Source organism: Selaginella moellendorffii, unplaced genomic scaffold, assembly GCF_000143415.4.
Source record: "Selaginella moellendorffii unplaced genomic scaffold, v1.0 SELMOscaffold_3, whole genome shotgun sequence".
Lineage (NCBI taxonomy): Eukaryota > Viridiplantae > Streptophyta > Lycopodiopsida > Selaginellales > Selaginellaceae > Selaginella > Selaginella moellendorffii.
The window spans coordinates 2819211-2835703 of NW_003314264.1; the positions used below are offsets into that span (position 1 = coordinate 2819211).

General features: G+C 50.8%; 6 protein-coding genes, 1 long non-coding RNA gene and 2 pseudogenes across 7 annotated transcripts; 2 read left to right on the plus strand and 7 right to left on the minus strand.

The window, feature by feature from the left end:
- The first annotated feature begins 1451 nt into the window (after nucleotides 1–1451).
- Nucleotides 1452–4632, plus strand: LOC9643560 (annotated as a pseudogene).
- Nucleotides 4633–4674: 42 nt separating this feature from the next.
- On the minus strand, nucleotides 4675–5346 carry LOC112344182 (annotated as a pseudogene).
- LOC112344183 (1-butanol dehydrogenase (quinone)-like) lies at nucleotides 5345–5813 on the minus strand (the record flags this gene model as incomplete). Its single annotated transcript, XM_024668483.1, has 1 exon — nucleotides 5345–5813. A coding segment is annotated over one exon (453 nt), but the record flags the coding sequence as incomplete, so codon positions are not given.
- A 59-nt stretch (nucleotides 5814–5872) lies between these two features.
- LOC112343190 lies at nucleotides 5873–6313 on the plus strand. Its single transcript, XR_002991192.1, has 2 exons — nucleotides 5873–5954; nucleotides 6014–6313. It is a non-coding gene; the product is annotated as an uncharacterized LOC112343190 (long non-coding RNA).
- Nucleotides 6314–6480: 167 nt separating this feature from the next.
- On the minus strand, nucleotides 6481–7229 carry LOC9643561 (heavy metal-associated isoprenylated plant protein 24). The gene is made up of 2 exons (XM_024666268.1): nucleotides 7017–7229; nucleotides 6481–6943 (listed from the first exon to the last, which is right to left on the minus strand). The coding sequence occupies exons 1-2, from the start codon at nucleotides 7020–7022 to the stop codon at nucleotides 6575–6577; spliced, it is 375 nt and encodes a 124-aa protein (XP_024522036.1). The 5' UTR covers nucleotides 7023–7229; the 3' UTR covers nucleotides 6481–6574.
- A 207-nt stretch (nucleotides 7230–7436) lies between these two features.
- LOC9655289 (cytokinin hydroxylase) lies at nucleotides 7437–9377 on the minus strand. Its single transcript, XM_002963714.2, has 5 exons — nucleotides 9032–9377; nucleotides 8730–8956; nucleotides 8427–8677; nucleotides 7992–8376; nucleotides 7437–7929 (listed from the first exon to the last, which is right to left on the minus strand). Exons 1-5 carry the CDS (start codon nucleotides 9297–9299, stop codon nucleotides 7501–7503), a joined length of 1560 nt encoding a protein of 519 aa, XP_002963760.2. The 5' UTR covers nucleotides 9300–9377; the 3' UTR covers nucleotides 7437–7500.
- On the minus strand, nucleotides 9372–11399 carry LOC112344184 (pentatricopeptide repeat-containing protein At4g02750-like). The gene has a single exon (XM_024668484.1). It carries the CDS (start codon nucleotides 11397–11399, stop codon nucleotides 9372–9374), a length of 2028 nt encoding a protein of 675 aa, XP_024524252.1.
- A 363-nt stretch (nucleotides 11400–11762) lies between these two features.
- Nucleotides 11763–13613, minus strand: LOC112344185 (pentatricopeptide repeat-containing protein At4g02750-like). Its single transcript, XM_024668485.1, has one exon. It carries the CDS (start codon nucleotides 13611–13613, stop codon nucleotides 11763–11765), a length of 1851 nt encoding a protein of 616 aa, XP_024524253.1.
- A 69-nt stretch (nucleotides 13614–13682) lies between these two features.
- Nucleotides 13683–16493, minus strand: LOC112344186 (pentatricopeptide repeat-containing protein At2g13600-like). Its single transcript, XM_024668486.1, has one exon. The coding sequence runs from the start codon at nucleotides 16491–16493 to the stop codon at nucleotides 13683–13685; it is 2811 nt and encodes a 936-aa protein (XP_024524254.1).

Sequence of the window (16493 nt, forward strand, 5' to 3'; positions counted from 1 at the left end):
GCCTGTGGGCCTTGATCCAGTGGCAGTGTTGGCAAACACGGCCAAGGGCCGAAAGGGACTTAGTGGGGACTAACAAAGGGACATTGGGGAAGGCTATTCCCCTTGTCGGTGGGCATCCTAAGGATGCTAAGGAGTGGATCTAAGATGACCACTCACGGATGGTTTCCCTAGTCTTGAAGAGCCAAGACTGTGATGCAAGTGGTATGGACTACTAGTGTGGCAAAGGTGATTAGGCATGGCCTTAGCGTAACAAACTGCCATGTTGGTGGTACCTTTGAGTGTCGGTCATGGGATCGGACACGTGGAGCACTTGGACCAAGTGCAAATGTTGAGTGGCATGGATGCCATTCTCGGGGCTAGCAAGTCCCAAGTCCTGAATTGGACTTATGGAGGTTGTGAATGAGACTCCTCCAAGTGGTCGGAGGTGTGGTTAAGTGACTGAAGTAGAATGGAAAATTTAGTCGCTTACACGCAGACGATGCAATTGTTGGAAGGCATCATCACAATCGTTAGCATGTCCAAATGCACGTTTGAAGACGTTCGGAAGAACACTCAAATCCCCATGAGTGGCTGCACTCAAACCATTATACCACTACAATGCCATCCCTTGGAAACACGTGGGAAACTCATGCAAATGTTGATTATCATCCCAAGAATGATATGTGGTAATCATTATGAAGTGATCGAACCAATGGTACACATCATCCCCAGGATTCTCATGAAAGAACTTTGGCCGAATGCAAGGATTGACACCAAGACCAAGAATAGTTGTACCACATGCTGTCAATGCTACCATTAATTAAGTTTGGTTGTTCAATTGCAAATGCATAATATTAAGCAATTGTACCAATTGTTACTCTAAAGTTAAAAAAGGAGATTATTGATTTGCCATGAAGATGAATGAAAAGAAAAGAGCAAAAGAAGAGAAATGACAAAAATCTATAAGGAAAGGGAGATCTAGACAATGAAAAATGCTAGATCTAAACCAAAATCCTAAAAGGAAAAAACAAAAGAAAGGAAATGGAAAAAACTAAATTTAAATATGCAAAAGTTAGATTTAAATTAAAATTTTAAATCCAAGCACTTTTGAGGGACAATCAAAAAGTGCCCTCATCTCCACCAATGTAAGTGCATGAATATAGAAAGGGAATACAAAAAATTGTGCATATCAATTAGCCCAAAAACCCAAGTTTATATACAGGAGCGAATAATCCAAATTGAAATCAATTCAACAATTACTAAAATCCCACTAATATTAATATATAATATCGTAGTTGTACACTTGGCCCTCACAAGGCAAAATTTTCAACGTTCTGAGACTCCACTCCATTCTAAAAATTTTGCTCCAATAGATCTAGCCTCCAACATGGCATGGTGGGCACTGTCACGTCTAGTATTTTAGTATCATCCTCATCCACTTGTTAACCTTTAGCGGACATGTCCTTAGCTTCCTCGAGACAATGCCTGCGTTTTCACTGGCACTGTGAGGTGATTTTATATTTCTTCCTTCCTTGCTTCTAGGGCTTTGTTTCTGGGAGCGAGAGCGAGAGAGGAGGCAAGAGGCGATGCCTGGAGCGCCTGGTGATGTCGCCGAGCTTCCTCCGCGCCTGGCGATCATGCTGTTTAGGAATCGAGTCCTGCTCCCGGGAGCTGTGGTGCGCATCCGATGCACGTCGCCGACCAAGTAAGCGCTTCTTAGGCCATCGCGTAGAATTTGGGAGCTAAAATGCGGGCGGTTTGATCGTTTTATTCCCAGCGTTAGGCTGGTCGAGCAGGAGCTGTGGCAGAAGGAAGACAGGGGATTGATTGGAGTTTTGCCTGTCAGGGATTTGCAGCAGTCCGATCCGGCGTCTCCGCCTCCGCCTCCGCCGCCACAACAGCAGCAGCCTCCCCCGACTCAAGGCAAGTAAAATGCCAAGAACTGTTTTGGGAGTTACCTGTGTGTTGATTGTATCTCCAGGCGATCGAGGTGGAACTGCGCTTCCAGATTTCCAGCAGTGCCTGGGAAAGCAAAATCAAGAGCTCGTGCAATGGCATCCCCGGTAAAAATTCCAGATGTTTCCTGATGGGTCACGTAAGAATTTTTGTAGGGGTGTAGCAGCCCGAGCTTTGCATCTCTCTCGTGGCATGGAAAAACCAAGTGGTCGGGTTACGTACACCGTCGTTTTAGAAGGCTGGTGTAGGTTCAGTCTCAAGGACATGAATGCTCGGGGATAATACAACACTGCTCGCATTGGTCAGCTCGATATGACAAAAGCAGGTAGCTGATGAGGCGCAGCTGTTTTACTGCTTTGGTTTTTTTCTTGTAGAGATGGAGCAGGCGGAAAAAGATCCAGAGGTGCAACTTCTGGGACGACAGTTCAAAGTTGTTGCTAGCGAATTGATCTCTGCTTTGGAGCAGGTATTCTATCGGTACATGTTCTCGAGTTGCTGATTGTTTGACGTCGTAGAAGCAAAGAACTGTGGGCCGCACGAAAATATTACTCGAGACAACCTCTGCCCACAGGCTTGCGGACATCTTTGTTGCAAATTTTGAGAACAACTTTGAAGACCGGCTAGCTATGCTAGACGGCGTCGACTTAAAACAGCGACTTGTCAAAGCGACTGAAATCATAACGCGCCATCTTCAGGTTCGTGCTGACTTTCGAGTTAAGCATCCAATTTAAACTCGTGTACTGTCTCTAGACAATCAAGGTAGCCGAAAAGATATCCCAGAAAGTGGAAGGAAATCTCTCGAAGTCTCAAAAAGAGTTTCTTTTACGTCAACAGGTACTGTATTTCTTATGATCCGCAAGTTCGCTTTGTCCCTCATGCCGCTTTACAGATGAAAGCGATCAAAGAGGAGCTCGGTGATAACGATGAGGACGAAGATGATGTGGTTGCTTTGGAGAAAAAGATGCAGAATGTGGGAATGCCGGCAAACGTATGGAAGCACACACAGAGAGAGCTGAGGTAAGATATAATTGTGTGTCTATTTTCAGCTGAAATCTTGCTGCTTGCCATTTCATAGGAGGTTGAGGAAAATGCAGCCTCAACAGCCAGGTTATGGAAGCTCAAGAGCTTATTTGGAACTCCTTGCTGAATTATTATGGCAGATAAGTAGCGAAGAACGTGAACTAGATCTTGTTGCAGCAAAGGAACGGTTGGATAGCGAGCATTATGGGCTGGGAAAAGTCAAGAAGCGGATTATTGAGTATTTGGCTGTACGAAAAGTATGTAAGCTTTCTTCAATCCAATCTTCTTTCCTTTCTAACTAATATTTTTTACAGTTAAAACCCGACGCGAGGGGCCCTGTCCTCTGCTTCGTAGGTCCTCCGGGTGTAGGAAAAACATCCTTGGCGTCTTCAATTGCTGGAGCTTTGGGAAGGCTTTTTATCCGCATTTCATTGGGCGGAGTGAAGGATGAAGCAGACATACGAGGTCATCGTAGAACATATATAGGAAGCATGCCGGGTCGACTGATCGAAGGCATTAAGGTATGGATTGTTTAAGTTTTTTATTCCTGATGTTTTCATCGTATTGCCAGCGAGTGGGAGTCAACAATCCGGTCATGCTTCTGGACGAGATTGATAAAACAGGTACGGATGTCCGTGGTGATCCGGCATCTGCTTTACTGGAGGTCTTAGATCCGGAGCAGAATAGGACGTTCAATGATCAGTACGTATAGTACCTTCGCTTTGGTCATGCTTTTAACTTGTTTCTTTGCAGTTACCTCACCACCTAAGTTTGATGGCAAAGAAGCGGCTGAAAGAGTGTCCACTCCCGGTGTGGCCGTGGGCCTTGTCTGGACGGCCGTTGGTGGTAAAGTTCATTTTGTCGAGGCCACGGCCATGACAGAGAAGGGAGGGAAGGCTGGGAGATGTTAAAGAATCTGCTCAGATTGCTCTCACATGGGTATGTTTACAAAAAACTTTCGCTTGTATTCAATTGTTGAAACAGGTGAGAGCACGAGCTGCCGAGTTGAAGCTTGCAACTGGTGCGGAAAGAAGTTTAATGGATAGTCGAGATATTCATATCCACTTTCCAGCAGGTGCTGTGCCGAAGGACGGGCCCTCCGCCGGTGTTACGCTTGTTACGGCCTTGGTGTCTTTCCTAGGGAAGAGATGCGTGCGTGCTGACACCGCAATGACTGGTGAAATGACACTACGTGGTCTCGTGTTACCAGTAGGAGGAGTGAAGGATAAGGTAAGCTTTCAGTAACTAACGAGTGTTTCCTCGCAGATATTAGCTGCTCATAGGTTCGGCATCAAACGTGTGATACTTGGAGCCGGGAGTTCCTCCAAACGCAGGAGCCAGTGGAGCCCGTGAGTATCCCGTTCCAATATGCCCGACTGAGGGTCCTCCGTAAACCGTCGAACCAGTGGTACGTTCCCACAGTATACGTCCACTCTCTGCGTCCAGTGCGAGAACATGACCATCCTTGTCGAATGATCCGCAGAAGACCACACCGTTGGCGACAGTCACAGGCCCGTATGCTCGCGCACTGTGTGGATTCGCAGTGGACCATTCTATTCTTCCAGTAGCGGCTTCCATGGCCACCCAGCCACCAGCGGTGGTGCTTTCTCCGGAAGGAACGTGCTGGAACGTAGCACGGTCAGAGTTTGCGATGTTGGTGTATACTCGATGGTTGTCAGTGGCGGCTCCCCAGATCGCTCCACCTACAGAGCCACCAGGTCCGGCAGTCTTCACAAAACAGGGAAAACAAACGCAAGGTGACCAAGAAGAACAGGCTAGATATCAACAGGAGCTTGAGTTACCGTTTCCCAGACAAGGCTGCCGTCGTCTCGATCGTGAGCCCAGACAATGCCGCTCTTCTGACCGGTGACGACGATATCTTGAAACTTGTTCTTGGAGTAGCGGCTTGGGATCGTGAGCAACATCGGTGACTCTCCAAAGTCGTAGTCCAGCCCAGGCTCAGGCGCTGGTGGTGGATTTGTGTCACAAGCAAGCCTCTATACGTCGTTTCCTCCGAGCCTGTTACACCAGAGTATCTCACCGTCGGCCATACAACAGCGTCGTCGCAGACGCTGGGAGGATAGCAGTCGCTCGAGTTGGCGTTTCTGTTGAGGCAGTCCTGGACGTCGCAGAGGTTCCCAGTGCCAATGAAGACGAGTCCTCACTGGGGATCGACGGAAGGACTGCTTCCCCAAACTGTAACGCCGTAGAACCGGAATTTTCAGGAGCCATGTAAGTTCTCCATATTCGTTTTCCATTTTTGAGGTCTAGTTTCTGAAAGCTTCCCTGGAATGTGCAGCAGGTTGCCTCCACAAGCTCTTGGCGCGAAGAGATACCAACGTAGAAAGCTCTGCCAGAATTATAGGTACTCAAGAGCAGAGAAAAAGAAAAGAAAGGAAGTTTGCTTACCCGTCGTATGCTGTTCCTGACATGGTGATCCTTGCCCGGGCCGTTTCATCCAGATCTTCCGACATCCACACCAGTCTTCCACTCTTACGTTCTAAAGCAACAACTCTAGCGGAACCGAGCAAACCATATAGCAAGAGGTCCTCGGTCACAGCAGGTGTCGTCCGCGACAAAGTGGCAACTCGCGTGATTTCTGTCAAGTTGACACGCCAGAGAAGTTGTCCTTGGATGGAAACTGCGAAGACGAGCCCGTTCCACGAATGGAAATAGACAACGCAGTCGCAAATCGCCGGTGTGGCTGAGATGTCTGCGCCAGCGTCAAAGTTCCACCTTTCGCTTAACTGAGGCGCGTGCCCGACACTGATCAAGTGCTCATCCTCTGCAAAGCGACGATTCTTGAGGTCTCCTCCGTGGCTGATCCATTCGCCCGTCTGGAAAAAAAAAAAGTCAAGGCAAGCTTATTTTCCTTTGTTTTTCTCTTTGTTGGACTACCTGACAGTTGGATTCCACCTGCAGCAAAGATTGCGCCAAGAATACCAAAGAGTTCTTCATGGAGGGGGACTTGCGACTTTGCTCGAGAAAGAAATCTCAAGGTATGCTTTTCTAATATTTCTCTTTCGCGTGCTGGGTTTAGACAAAGACTTTTTTTCAGGCCGTGCAACACCCTGTTTGCAACACAAAGACTTTCAAAGAGCACCACACAGAGCACTCTCGGCCTTCAAGTGCGGTAACTTCGTGATGCTGGTAGGCAATGGATTGATCCTTCCAGTGTTCTGCTCGTTCGTGCTTGGCATCGTTCCAGTCTCGATCGTCCTCTTGTACTGCTAGTGCTAGCTGGGCGTAGCTTGCATTTTCCAAGTCTCAAAAGTAGAATCTTTTGCATTCTCCCTTTTGCTCATGAAACATATTTTAAATGTGTTTTTTAATAATTAATATTTTTCATAGTTATCTCTCAGAGGCCCTGGATGGAGACCATGCCAGCGTGAAACTTTCTTTCGTGGATATCTTCTTGGTCTTTTCTTGCAAAGACTGGTAGCAATGGCGGTGGGCGATCACCAAATGCGCGATAACTACATGTAACCATGACACCTCAAACAGCTCGTGGAATCTTGAAAATTCGACATGCAAGCGTGCTTCCAACCAGGATTTTTCCTCTTGGATTTCAAAACTTTACATGACCGACCAAAACTTTACATGATCGAGCTCAAAAACTTCACATGATCGAGCACGCGGAATTCGGGTTCTCTGCGCTAAACATTGTGGTGATGCTGTCGTCGCGTACGGGCGGGCGAAAGCGCTGCTCGTATCCATAGTCATGATCATAGAGCTGCTCCTCGTACAGCGTCGCCATTGGCGTGTAGATGGCGACCTTGGGATCGTAGAGATGGGCCGGCCAAAGCTCCACGGGCTTGCCCGCCCTGCGCAGCCGCTTGATGATGCGCTTGGGGTCTGCAGTGCCCGTGATCGTCACCTTCTGAAGCTGCCGATCGATGTCGATGCTGTCGATCCCCGGCATGAAGAGCGCTCGCTTCACCAATCGCTCGCAGCGGTCAGAGTGCATCGGTACTCGCAGCTCGATAAGCTGGAAAGGAGCAGAAGAGAGAACGTCAGATTCTTAGCGATTCTTACAAGACCAAGAGTTTCACGGAACGTACCCCCATGTATTACAACTAGAGCTAGACGATCGGTTCCTCGCGTTTCAGGACAAAAGTGCTGCAATTTAGAAGAAGAAACGCTGCGATAATCCTTGATTCTGGGGGGGACGAGGAGCTAAACAACTATGATCCTTGACGTGAAAGCACTGGAAATGCTTTTGGATCTATGGAAAGAACTCTCCACTCATGAATTCCCAGGCAAGAAATATGCTCTGTTGTGGAGCTCCGTGTTGAGATTATAAAGACAGACACTGGCAACTGGCGGTTCCCCGACAGACAGCTGCCGGTTTGTAGGCGGCACGTAGGCAATTTCGAAGCACCCAAAGTCTTTGGAGGTTTGTGGCGCAACACTGTTAAAGATATGAAAATTGTGGTCTGGAATCTCACAACCAAGGCTCAAAAAAAAAAAAAAAAAAGAAAAAAAGAAAGAAGAAGATTCTTTTCCAAAGCCTATTAACATTTAACTTATTGTGATGACAATGCCTTAGATCTTTTGGACTAGCAGCTGGATGCCAGTGAAGGACTGGATCACGATTTGCACCGTGGGGTTGTGCCGGTAGTTTGGAGATAGCCGGAAGGAGAAATTTTGCAGCAGCATTGCGAGGACGACCTTGGCCTCCATCACTGCGAGTCCCTGCCCAATACACACTCGGGGGCCGAAGCTAAAACCAAGGAAGGCGTTTGGATGCTTGCATGCCTTCGTCGTCCCATTCGCAAAGCGCTCCGGCCTAAACTCGTTCGCGTCCGGTCCCCACAGCTCCGGGTCGTGCTGGAGCGACAGGATGGGAATGGTGATCCCCGTCCCTCGAGGAAGCTTGATTCCATTGCTGAGCACTGTGTCGTGGGAGCTCGCTCTGTTCATCTCCCCGGCAGCGGGGTAAAGCCTGAGAGTCTCAAGGATTATCATACCAACCTGGAAGAAATGTGACATTCTTGGGAACTGGAAAGAAGAAAAAAAAGAACTTGAGAGCTTACCACTTTGAGCTTGCTCAGAGTTTCTCCATCGTCCACTCCATTGGGAAAGTGTTGCTGGACCTCGGCTCTGGCTTTCTCTTGCCAGTCCGGGTGTGTTGCGAGCAATAGGAGCGCCCAGGCCAGTAATGAGGAACTCGTTTCGTGGCCAGCGAGGTAGAAAGTTTTGCATTCGTCCACTATAGCTTGCTCGGGAAACTTCACAGACTTACCGCCCGTTTCACCTTCCTCGAGGATCAAGCCCAGCAAGTCGCTTCCATATGGATGAGACGATCTCTCTCCCAGCTTAGCAGCGGCGATTCTTCGCTCTCGGATCAATGACAACAGAGTGCCATCGATTTCTCTGCGTAGCTTCCATATCTGGAAGTTTAGCTTTGTAGGAAGGTACCTGTGAGAGCTGACTGCTATCGATTAAACACTCAAAGAATGGTTTTGTACCTGAAGAATGGTAGCCACGAGTTGTGGAAACATCTCACCAGCAGCACTCCCAGCAGAGTTAATCCTTGGAAAACTCGCTCGCCTTTCTCGTAGTTGCTACCAAACGAGGTGTGAGATATGACATCAGCCGCCAGCCTTTTGAGGTCTTGTTGGACTTCCACCTCGGTTTCTAGTCCTTTGGCATGCCCCACGCGCCTGCTCCACTTCTCCACCAGCTTTTCAGTACAATTTGTCATGGAAGAAAGCATTGCCTGGAAGGAAGATAATAAAAAAAGTGAAAGAATCGAAGTTAGAAAAGACCACCTTGAGCCTCTGCGTGTGAAAGGCAGGAGAGAGGACGCTTCTGTGGTGCGACCATTTATTTCCATTCAATCCAACGAGACCGGCGCCGATGAAGTCCAGCACAAACTCGAGCTGCTGCTCCGATTTTTCGAATTTGTCGAACTGCTTGGAGAGAATCTCTCGGATGGAGTCGGGGTCGAAGACTACAACCCTCGGTTCGCTCAGCCACCGTATGAGATACGGTTTTCCTGCGCGAGAAAAAACTCAGTGAGCAAGCAAGCAAGCAAGCAAGCACGAGAGAGAGGGGGAACAAAGAAACTTACCGTATAACTTGGACCAAGCAGCAACGTCGGGGCTCACATGAGCAACGATGTCGTGACTTATTCCATCCATGCCTTTGTTCCTCGCGGCTTCTCTCCTGAATAATATCTCCACGACGTTTCCAGCCAGAAAGATTGGAGGCGGTCCTTTGAGCCCTTGGCCGCGGAGAGCCGCTTCCAACTTCCTCATGTGCCACCATTTTAGCCCGCTTCGACAAATTCTCTCCAGGAACACGCAGATAGCGAGCGCCAGAGCCAAACTTCCCCACATTTTTTCCTTCCCTCCTCAGCTCAGCTGTCCGCCACTCGTGGTATATGGGGGTAGAAAAGAGTAAAAAACTCGTCAGCGATGGACGATTTCCCCGGTGCTGTCGTCTTGCCCCATTTGTTTTTTAGTCTTGTGCCTCGCCGCCAATGGAATCCGGCTGTTGGAAAGCAGCACGAATCCCGCTCCAGAGCTTGGATCAGAATCAAAAACCAGTTTTGCTGCTCGGGCCCCATGGAAGCCGTCACTGTGGCTCCGACTAGCGGCCAAGAGAGTAATCCAATCGATGGAATCAGCAGCAAATGGCATGTTGGCCAGCAGCTCGTATGCATGCTCCAAGTATCCTCCTCGGCCCAGGAGATCGACCATGCAGCAGTAGTGCTGTTTCTTAGCTCGGATCCCATAGTCGCTCTCCATGGACGTGAAGTAGCATCGGCCGTCGTAAACTCGAGCTCCGGAGCTACACGAGATGAGGATCGAGACGAAGGATATGTCGTCCGGCGTGTAGAGCGCTCTCATATAATCAAAAGTTGATCTTGCTTGGTGGGAGTGGCCGTTTAGAGAGTACGCCGCGAGCATGGCACCGCAAGATATCCGGTTCTGCTCCGGCTGCCGAGTGAAAATCCTCTCGGCTTGTGTCAAGCGTCCGTTGCGAGCGTAGGCGCCGAGAATGCAAGTCCAGGAGATTTCATCGCGGTGTGGAAGCCCAGAGTAGAACAGGCACTCGGCTTCCTCAAGCTGAGCAGCCATGGAATACGCGGCGATCATCGTGGTCGACGAAACCATGTCGTGCTGCGGCATCCGGTCGAACAGATCCTTGGCCGAGTTGAGATGGCTCTTCACGGCATAGGCAGCGAGCAGAGAGTTCCATGAGACCAAATCCTTGCATGGAAGCTCGTCAAAAACTTGCTTTGCATTCTCCACGCTTCCGGCTTGCGCATAAGAAGCCAAGAGAGCGTTGCATTGCACCAAGTTTACCTCCGGCAACTTTGCAAACATCTCCTTGGCGTTTTCCAAGAGGCCATTTTGGGTGTAGCCCGTGAGCATGGCATTCACGCTCACCACATTCTTCTCGGGCATCCGATCAAACAAGTCCTTCGCTCTGGCCATATCCCCGTGCTGAGCAAACGCCGCCAGCATCGAGTTCCAAGATACGAGGTTCCACTGTGGTATCTCGTCAAACATGTCTTTGGCCTCGGCCAGCTTCCCGTCCCGAGCAAGCGCGGCCAGCATCGAGTTCCACAAGACCGTGTTGGCCTCGTAGCTCGCCGAAGCGCTGTCAAAGAAGCTCTTTGCCCGTCCAAAGTGGCCGTTTTGGGCGTAGGCGACGAGCATTGAGTTCAAGGACACAAGATTGTGCTCGGGCATGCGCTCAAACGTCCGCTTTGCTTGCTCCATATGCCCGTTTTGGGCATACGCCGCGAGCAAAGCGTTCCAAGACACAAGGTTCCGCTGTGGCATTTCTCGGAAACATTTTTCAGCCTCTTCAGTGTTTCCCTCTTGCGAGTAAGAAGCTAAAAGTGATGTCCAGCAGAACAAATCGTGCTCAGGCATAGCATCAAACACCGTAAACGCTTCCGCAAGATGCCCATTCTGGGCATATGCTACAAGAAGAGCATGCCAAGCTACCAAGTCCAACATGGGAATCTGATCCAACAGCGCTTTAGTAAGACCCAAATTCCTGACTTTCGAGCTTGCAATCACCATGCTCGTCCACGAAACCAAGTTGGCCTCCGGCATCCGCGAGAAGAGATCGCTGGTGAGCTCGAGATCCCCGTTTCGAGCGGCCGCCGATAGCAGCGTGTTCCACGCGAGTACACTATGCTGCGGCATTCGATCCAGCAGCAGCGCCATAGCTTCTCTGATAAACCCATTGTCGCAGTAGGCGGCGAGCATCAGGATCCAGGAAAAGATGTCCTTGCGCTGGATGCTGTGGAAGGCCGCAAGCGCCAGATCCACGCGGCCGTGCCGCCCGTGCATGGCGATGAGCTTGTTGAGGACAAAGAGATCGCGGCCATGGTGCGATCGCGCCAGCCGCTCGACGTCGCGCGCTTGGGACGGGCTCGCACAGCTCCGGATGAGAGCCAAGCACGCATCGCGCTCCATCACGCCATGTGGCAGGCTCTCTACGTGACACGTCAGACCCCAAAAACTCTAACTATTGCCAAGTCATTACTAACCGATGTGATAGTTTATCATTGAAAAGTAATAAGAAGATGTTTGCCGGGCATTCCATTCCATACGTTGCTCTCACGTCGACTGACAACTTTCCGCTTTCCTTCAAAGAAATCAAGACAGCTTTTACAGAAAGTTGTTTGAAGCGCTTCATGACGACAAAGACACAACACAATCCCAGATTTTCAAGGAATCCCTCCTTGATCTTCTTATATAGACAACTTTTTTCTGTCCTTTCACCACGAGTCGAAATATTGCAGCGAAAACTTCGAAAGATGTATCATACTACACGAATCACGCTTTCAGCGCATTTCCCAGGACCACATACGCTGCTCCGGCATTGACACTTTCCACTGCTCGAAAGCTCTTTTCCTTGAATGAATCAGCATCCGGGCTTCTGCAGGAAGCTCCCAGCAGGCTCATCCATCCCTCCGAGTTGGGCTCGTATGGCATCGTCTCAATGAGCTCCTGCGCCATGCCAAAGTAGCCACCCCTCGCCAAGAGATCAACCATGCAACTGTAGTGCTGTATTCCCGGGCAAATGTTGTAGTCCTGAATCATCGACTGGAAGTAACACCGTCCAGAGTAAACGTCTCCCTCATGGCTGCACGAGATTATCGCCGACGTAAAAGAAGACTCATCGCGAAGAACGGTCAGTGCCATCGAGGCAAAGAGATTCTCAAAGATGCCACGCGATTCCCCGTTGCTCCAGCACCAGGCGAGCACCGCGCTCCATTCGGCAACACCCAAGAAACTGTAAGGAATGCGCTCAAAGAGACAAAGAGCGTTTCTCATGTACCCATTCCGGGCATAAGCGGCAAGCATCGCATTCCATGAAATGGAGCTTCTATGAGGCATTGTATAAAATATTCTCTGAGCATCTTCAATCTCTCCCACGCAAGCGTAAGAGCTTAGCATGCACGTCCACGAAATAGAATCTCTCTCAGGCATTCGATCGAATGTGCTCTTTGTTACTTCTAGATCTCCCATCTGGGCATATGCAGCAAGCACTGCATTCCAAGAGACCAAATCAATCGCTACCATAGAATCAAAAAAGTTTTTGGCAATCGACGGCTCCCCGGCCTGCACAAAACCTGCTAGCATTGCATTGCACAGGACAAGATTCCATTCCGGAATCTGGTAGAAGATCTGCTGTGCTTTCTGCAGATTCCCGTTCCTGGAATGGACCGCCAGGATCGAGCTCCAGGAGTACGAATCGTGGCAAGGCATCGAATGGAAGAGCTCGGCGGCTTCATGCCCGTTCACCATAGATCCAAGAACAACGTTCCACGAGATTAAATCCCGCCACGGCATTCGATCAAACAGCTCCCGCAATTCGCAGAGATTCCCCGCCTGGGCATTTGCATTAAGAAGCGCATTCCAGGAAACCAGATCGTGCTGAGGCATTCGATCAAAGATCTCTTTCGCAACTCGAGAGTTGTTATCAGCTGCGATCAGGATCGAGGTCCAGGACATCAAATTCCTCTCTGGCATCGCCTCGAATAAGCGCAGAGCGGATATAAAGTCCCGGTTTTGTGCATACATGTCAAGCAGCAAGTTCCACGAGACCAAGTTCCACTCGGGGAGTTTTTCAAAGAATTCTTGTGCAAATCCAACGTCTTCTCCTGCAAATGCTGCGAGCATGCTGTTCCAGGCTACAAGATCTCGCTGTGGCATCTCTTCAAAGATATGATGAGCTCTAGGAAAGTTCCCCACTCTGGCAAATGCTGCGATCATTGAAGTACAACACACAATATCCTTGTCAGGCATGTCGGAGAAAACTTCCTCGGCAGCACAAAGATCATCGTTGTCAAGAAACGCGACCAGAATCAACGAAAACGACACCATGTCCCTCTGCGGCATCTGATCATACAGCGTTTTGACAATCTCCAGATGCCCAGCTTTGGCATATGCGGACATGAGCAAAACCCAGCTGAAAACGTTGCCGCTGCTGCCCAGGCTCGCAAAGGTCTCTTGAGCATCGCTTGCGCTGCCGACCCTCCCATACATTTCAATGACCTTGTTGTAGAGGAAAACATCATCACTGGCTCCCACCACCCTCTTGATTTCCAAATGGATCTCCCTCGCAGCACCAAGAGTTTTGCAGTTGCGAAGGGTTTCAAGGCATCTCCCCCGATCGAGCATGAAATGATTCTTTCAAAGCAACACCTCCCTGGAACTTTTTTAAACTCGCAGCATCTTCTCGCATCTAGTTTAGGGTACACGTGTCTTCGTCTCCTCTTGCCACCTAAGCATGTTCGTCATGAGAACGTAGGCCGCGGCGTCGTCCCTGTCTATCTTCACGAGCGCTTCAAAGGCCACTCGTCCCACTCGCGCGTCCTTCCACTTGTGACACGCCCCAAGCAGCGTCCTCCACACCAGCGCGCTAGCTTCGCCAGGCAATCCTTCCACCATCGCCAGCGCTTCCTCTAGCTGGTTTGCTCGGCCCAGGAGATCCACCACGCAAACGTAGTGCTCCATCGCCGGCTTGATCCCATACCTGGCCTCCATCTCCGCCAGGAGCTTCCTGCCGCGACCGACGAGCCCGGCGTGGCTGAAAGCGCTGAGGACGCACGTAAGCGCGACGTCGTCTGGCCGGACGCCTTCGTCTTGCATCCCGCGGAAGAGCTCCAAAACTCTGGCGATGTCTCCGACCCTGCTGTATCCCGAGATGAGCGAGGTCCAGCCGATGGAGCCGGGCTTTCCAGCGCTGTCGAAGACGAGCTGAGCGTCTCTGGCGCTGCTGCATTTGCCGTAGACGTCGATCATGGAGTTTGAGACGGCGTCGTCGTCGTCGTCGGTGGCTCCTGCTCTCAAGATCTCGGAGTGGACTCTCCGGAGAGTTTCGAGAGAAGCTGAGCGTCCACAGCTCTTCAAAGCCGCGAGGAAGAGCCGAGAGTCGTGAGCGCAGTGGTAGCTTTGAGTTCTCATCAGCCTCTGGAACATCTCTACACCGAGCTCGTCCTCGTTGTTCTCAAAGTATCCCAGCGTCAGCTCGGTGCGCACCTCGTAGCTCGGGGACGGGATAGCATCGAAGAACTTGCGTGCGTCGCCCATGCTTCCACACCTGGAGTACATCTCCACGATCTTGCTGGCCACGAACTTGTCCAAGTCGAGACCACGCTGTGCGGCTTGCGAGTGGAGGTCATTTCCTCTCTTCAGCGCTTCCATCTTCCCACCCTTACCATCTTCTTTGGCAGCAAGAGTGATGCAAGCTTTCAATGCCGCCACGTAGCTCCGACAGTCCGGCTCAAAGCCTTCGTCTTTCATCCGAGTGAAAATGCTGAAAGCCGAGTCTGGATCATCCTTGTCGACGTAGCCGAGCATCAAAGCTGTCCATGACACCACGTCGTGTCGACGAATCTTGTCGAAAACTCGTCTCGCATTTTCCAGGCTTCCGCATTTTGCGTATAGAGCGATAAGAGTACTTGCGAGAAAAACGTCCCCACCATCAAAGCAGCCCAGTTCTTCAGCCTCGGACTCCAGCTCCAAGCCTTTTCTCAGAGCCTCAACTTTCAAAATGCTCCCATCCTGCGTCTGGGTGCCTGCTTCCTTCTCTGCCAGTCCGGAGCAAGCAGTAAGAACAGCGACAAAAGTCCGAGCGTCTGGAGTGTACCTCTTGGCCTTCATTGACGTGAAAAGCTCCAAAGCCAGCTCTTCGCCACCATTTTCAGCGTAGCCCAGAAGCAAAGCCGTCCAGGAAACGACATCGTGACGAACCATTCCGTCGAAAACTCTTTGAGCACAAGTCAAGCTCCTGCACTTCGCGTACATGTCGACTAGCGTACTGGCCAGAAACAAGTCCGAATCCCAGCTACGGTTTGCTGCTTGAGAGTGTAAAATACTCCCCCTTTCCAAGGCCTCAACTTTGACAAGCTTTCCGTCGATTCTCCGGCCTTCTTCCTTCGCTGCCATGCTTCCACAGGCCTTGAGAGCAGCGACGAAAGCTCTGGTGTCGAGTACAAAGCTCTTCTGTGACAGCGTCCGGGAAAAGATCTTCAAGGCCACCTCGGGCTGTCCGTTCTCTACGAGTCCGAGCATGAGAGCTGTAAGCGAGACGACGCTGCGGTTTGGAGTTCTTTCGAACACGTCGATGGCATCCTCAAGGCTCCCACATTTCGCATACAAGTCCACCAACGCTCCAGCGACAACCCTGTGTAACTCACAGCCATTTCTCGCCGCTCGAGCATGCAGAGCTCTTCCGGTTTCCAAGGCCTTCGGCTTCACCACCTTCCCGTCCACTGCCCGGCCCTGCTCATTGCTCGCCAGACTCGTGCACGCGTTCAGAGCAGCCACGAAAGTTGGAGCATCCGGTTCCAATCCTCCCATGTACGAGAACAAATCCAGAGCGATCTCTGGTCGTCCATTCTCGCAGTAGCCGAGCACGAGTGAGGTCCAAGCAACCACGCTATGCGCTTTCATCCTGTCGAAAACCCTGCGCGAGTCCTCCAAACTCCCACACTTGGCGTACAAATCCACCAAGTTGCTGCCCACGAAGACGTCGGAGCGATCCAAGCCGAGCTTGGCAGCCTGGGAATGTAAAGACATACACTCGTTCAGGCATTTCATCCTCACGAATTTTCCATGAACTTTGAGCTGACCTTGTTCTTCCTTGGTAGCCAGATTGGAGCAGGCCTTCAGTGCCGCCAAGAAAGTGGGACGATCCGGCTCACATCTGGCCGGAGCCACCATCATCTCTCCAAAAACGTGCAACGCAGCCTCGCCCTGGCCGTTTTCGGCATAGCCGGAGATGAGAGAGGTCCACGACACGACGTCCCGATGCTTCATACCGTCGAATGCTGCTCGCGCGAGCTCCATGCTGCCGCATTTGGAATACATGCCTACCAGGGCGCTGCCGACGAAGGCATCGGCGTCGTCCCCATTCTCGACCGCCTGCTTGTGGATTCGCTGGCCGCTCTTGAGATCCCTGGACTGCGCGCACGCCCTGAGCGACGCGAGAAGCGCCGTGATCCGCTCCCTTTGCTGCGGCGATCGGACGAGGACATCCGCATTCTTGCCGCGCAT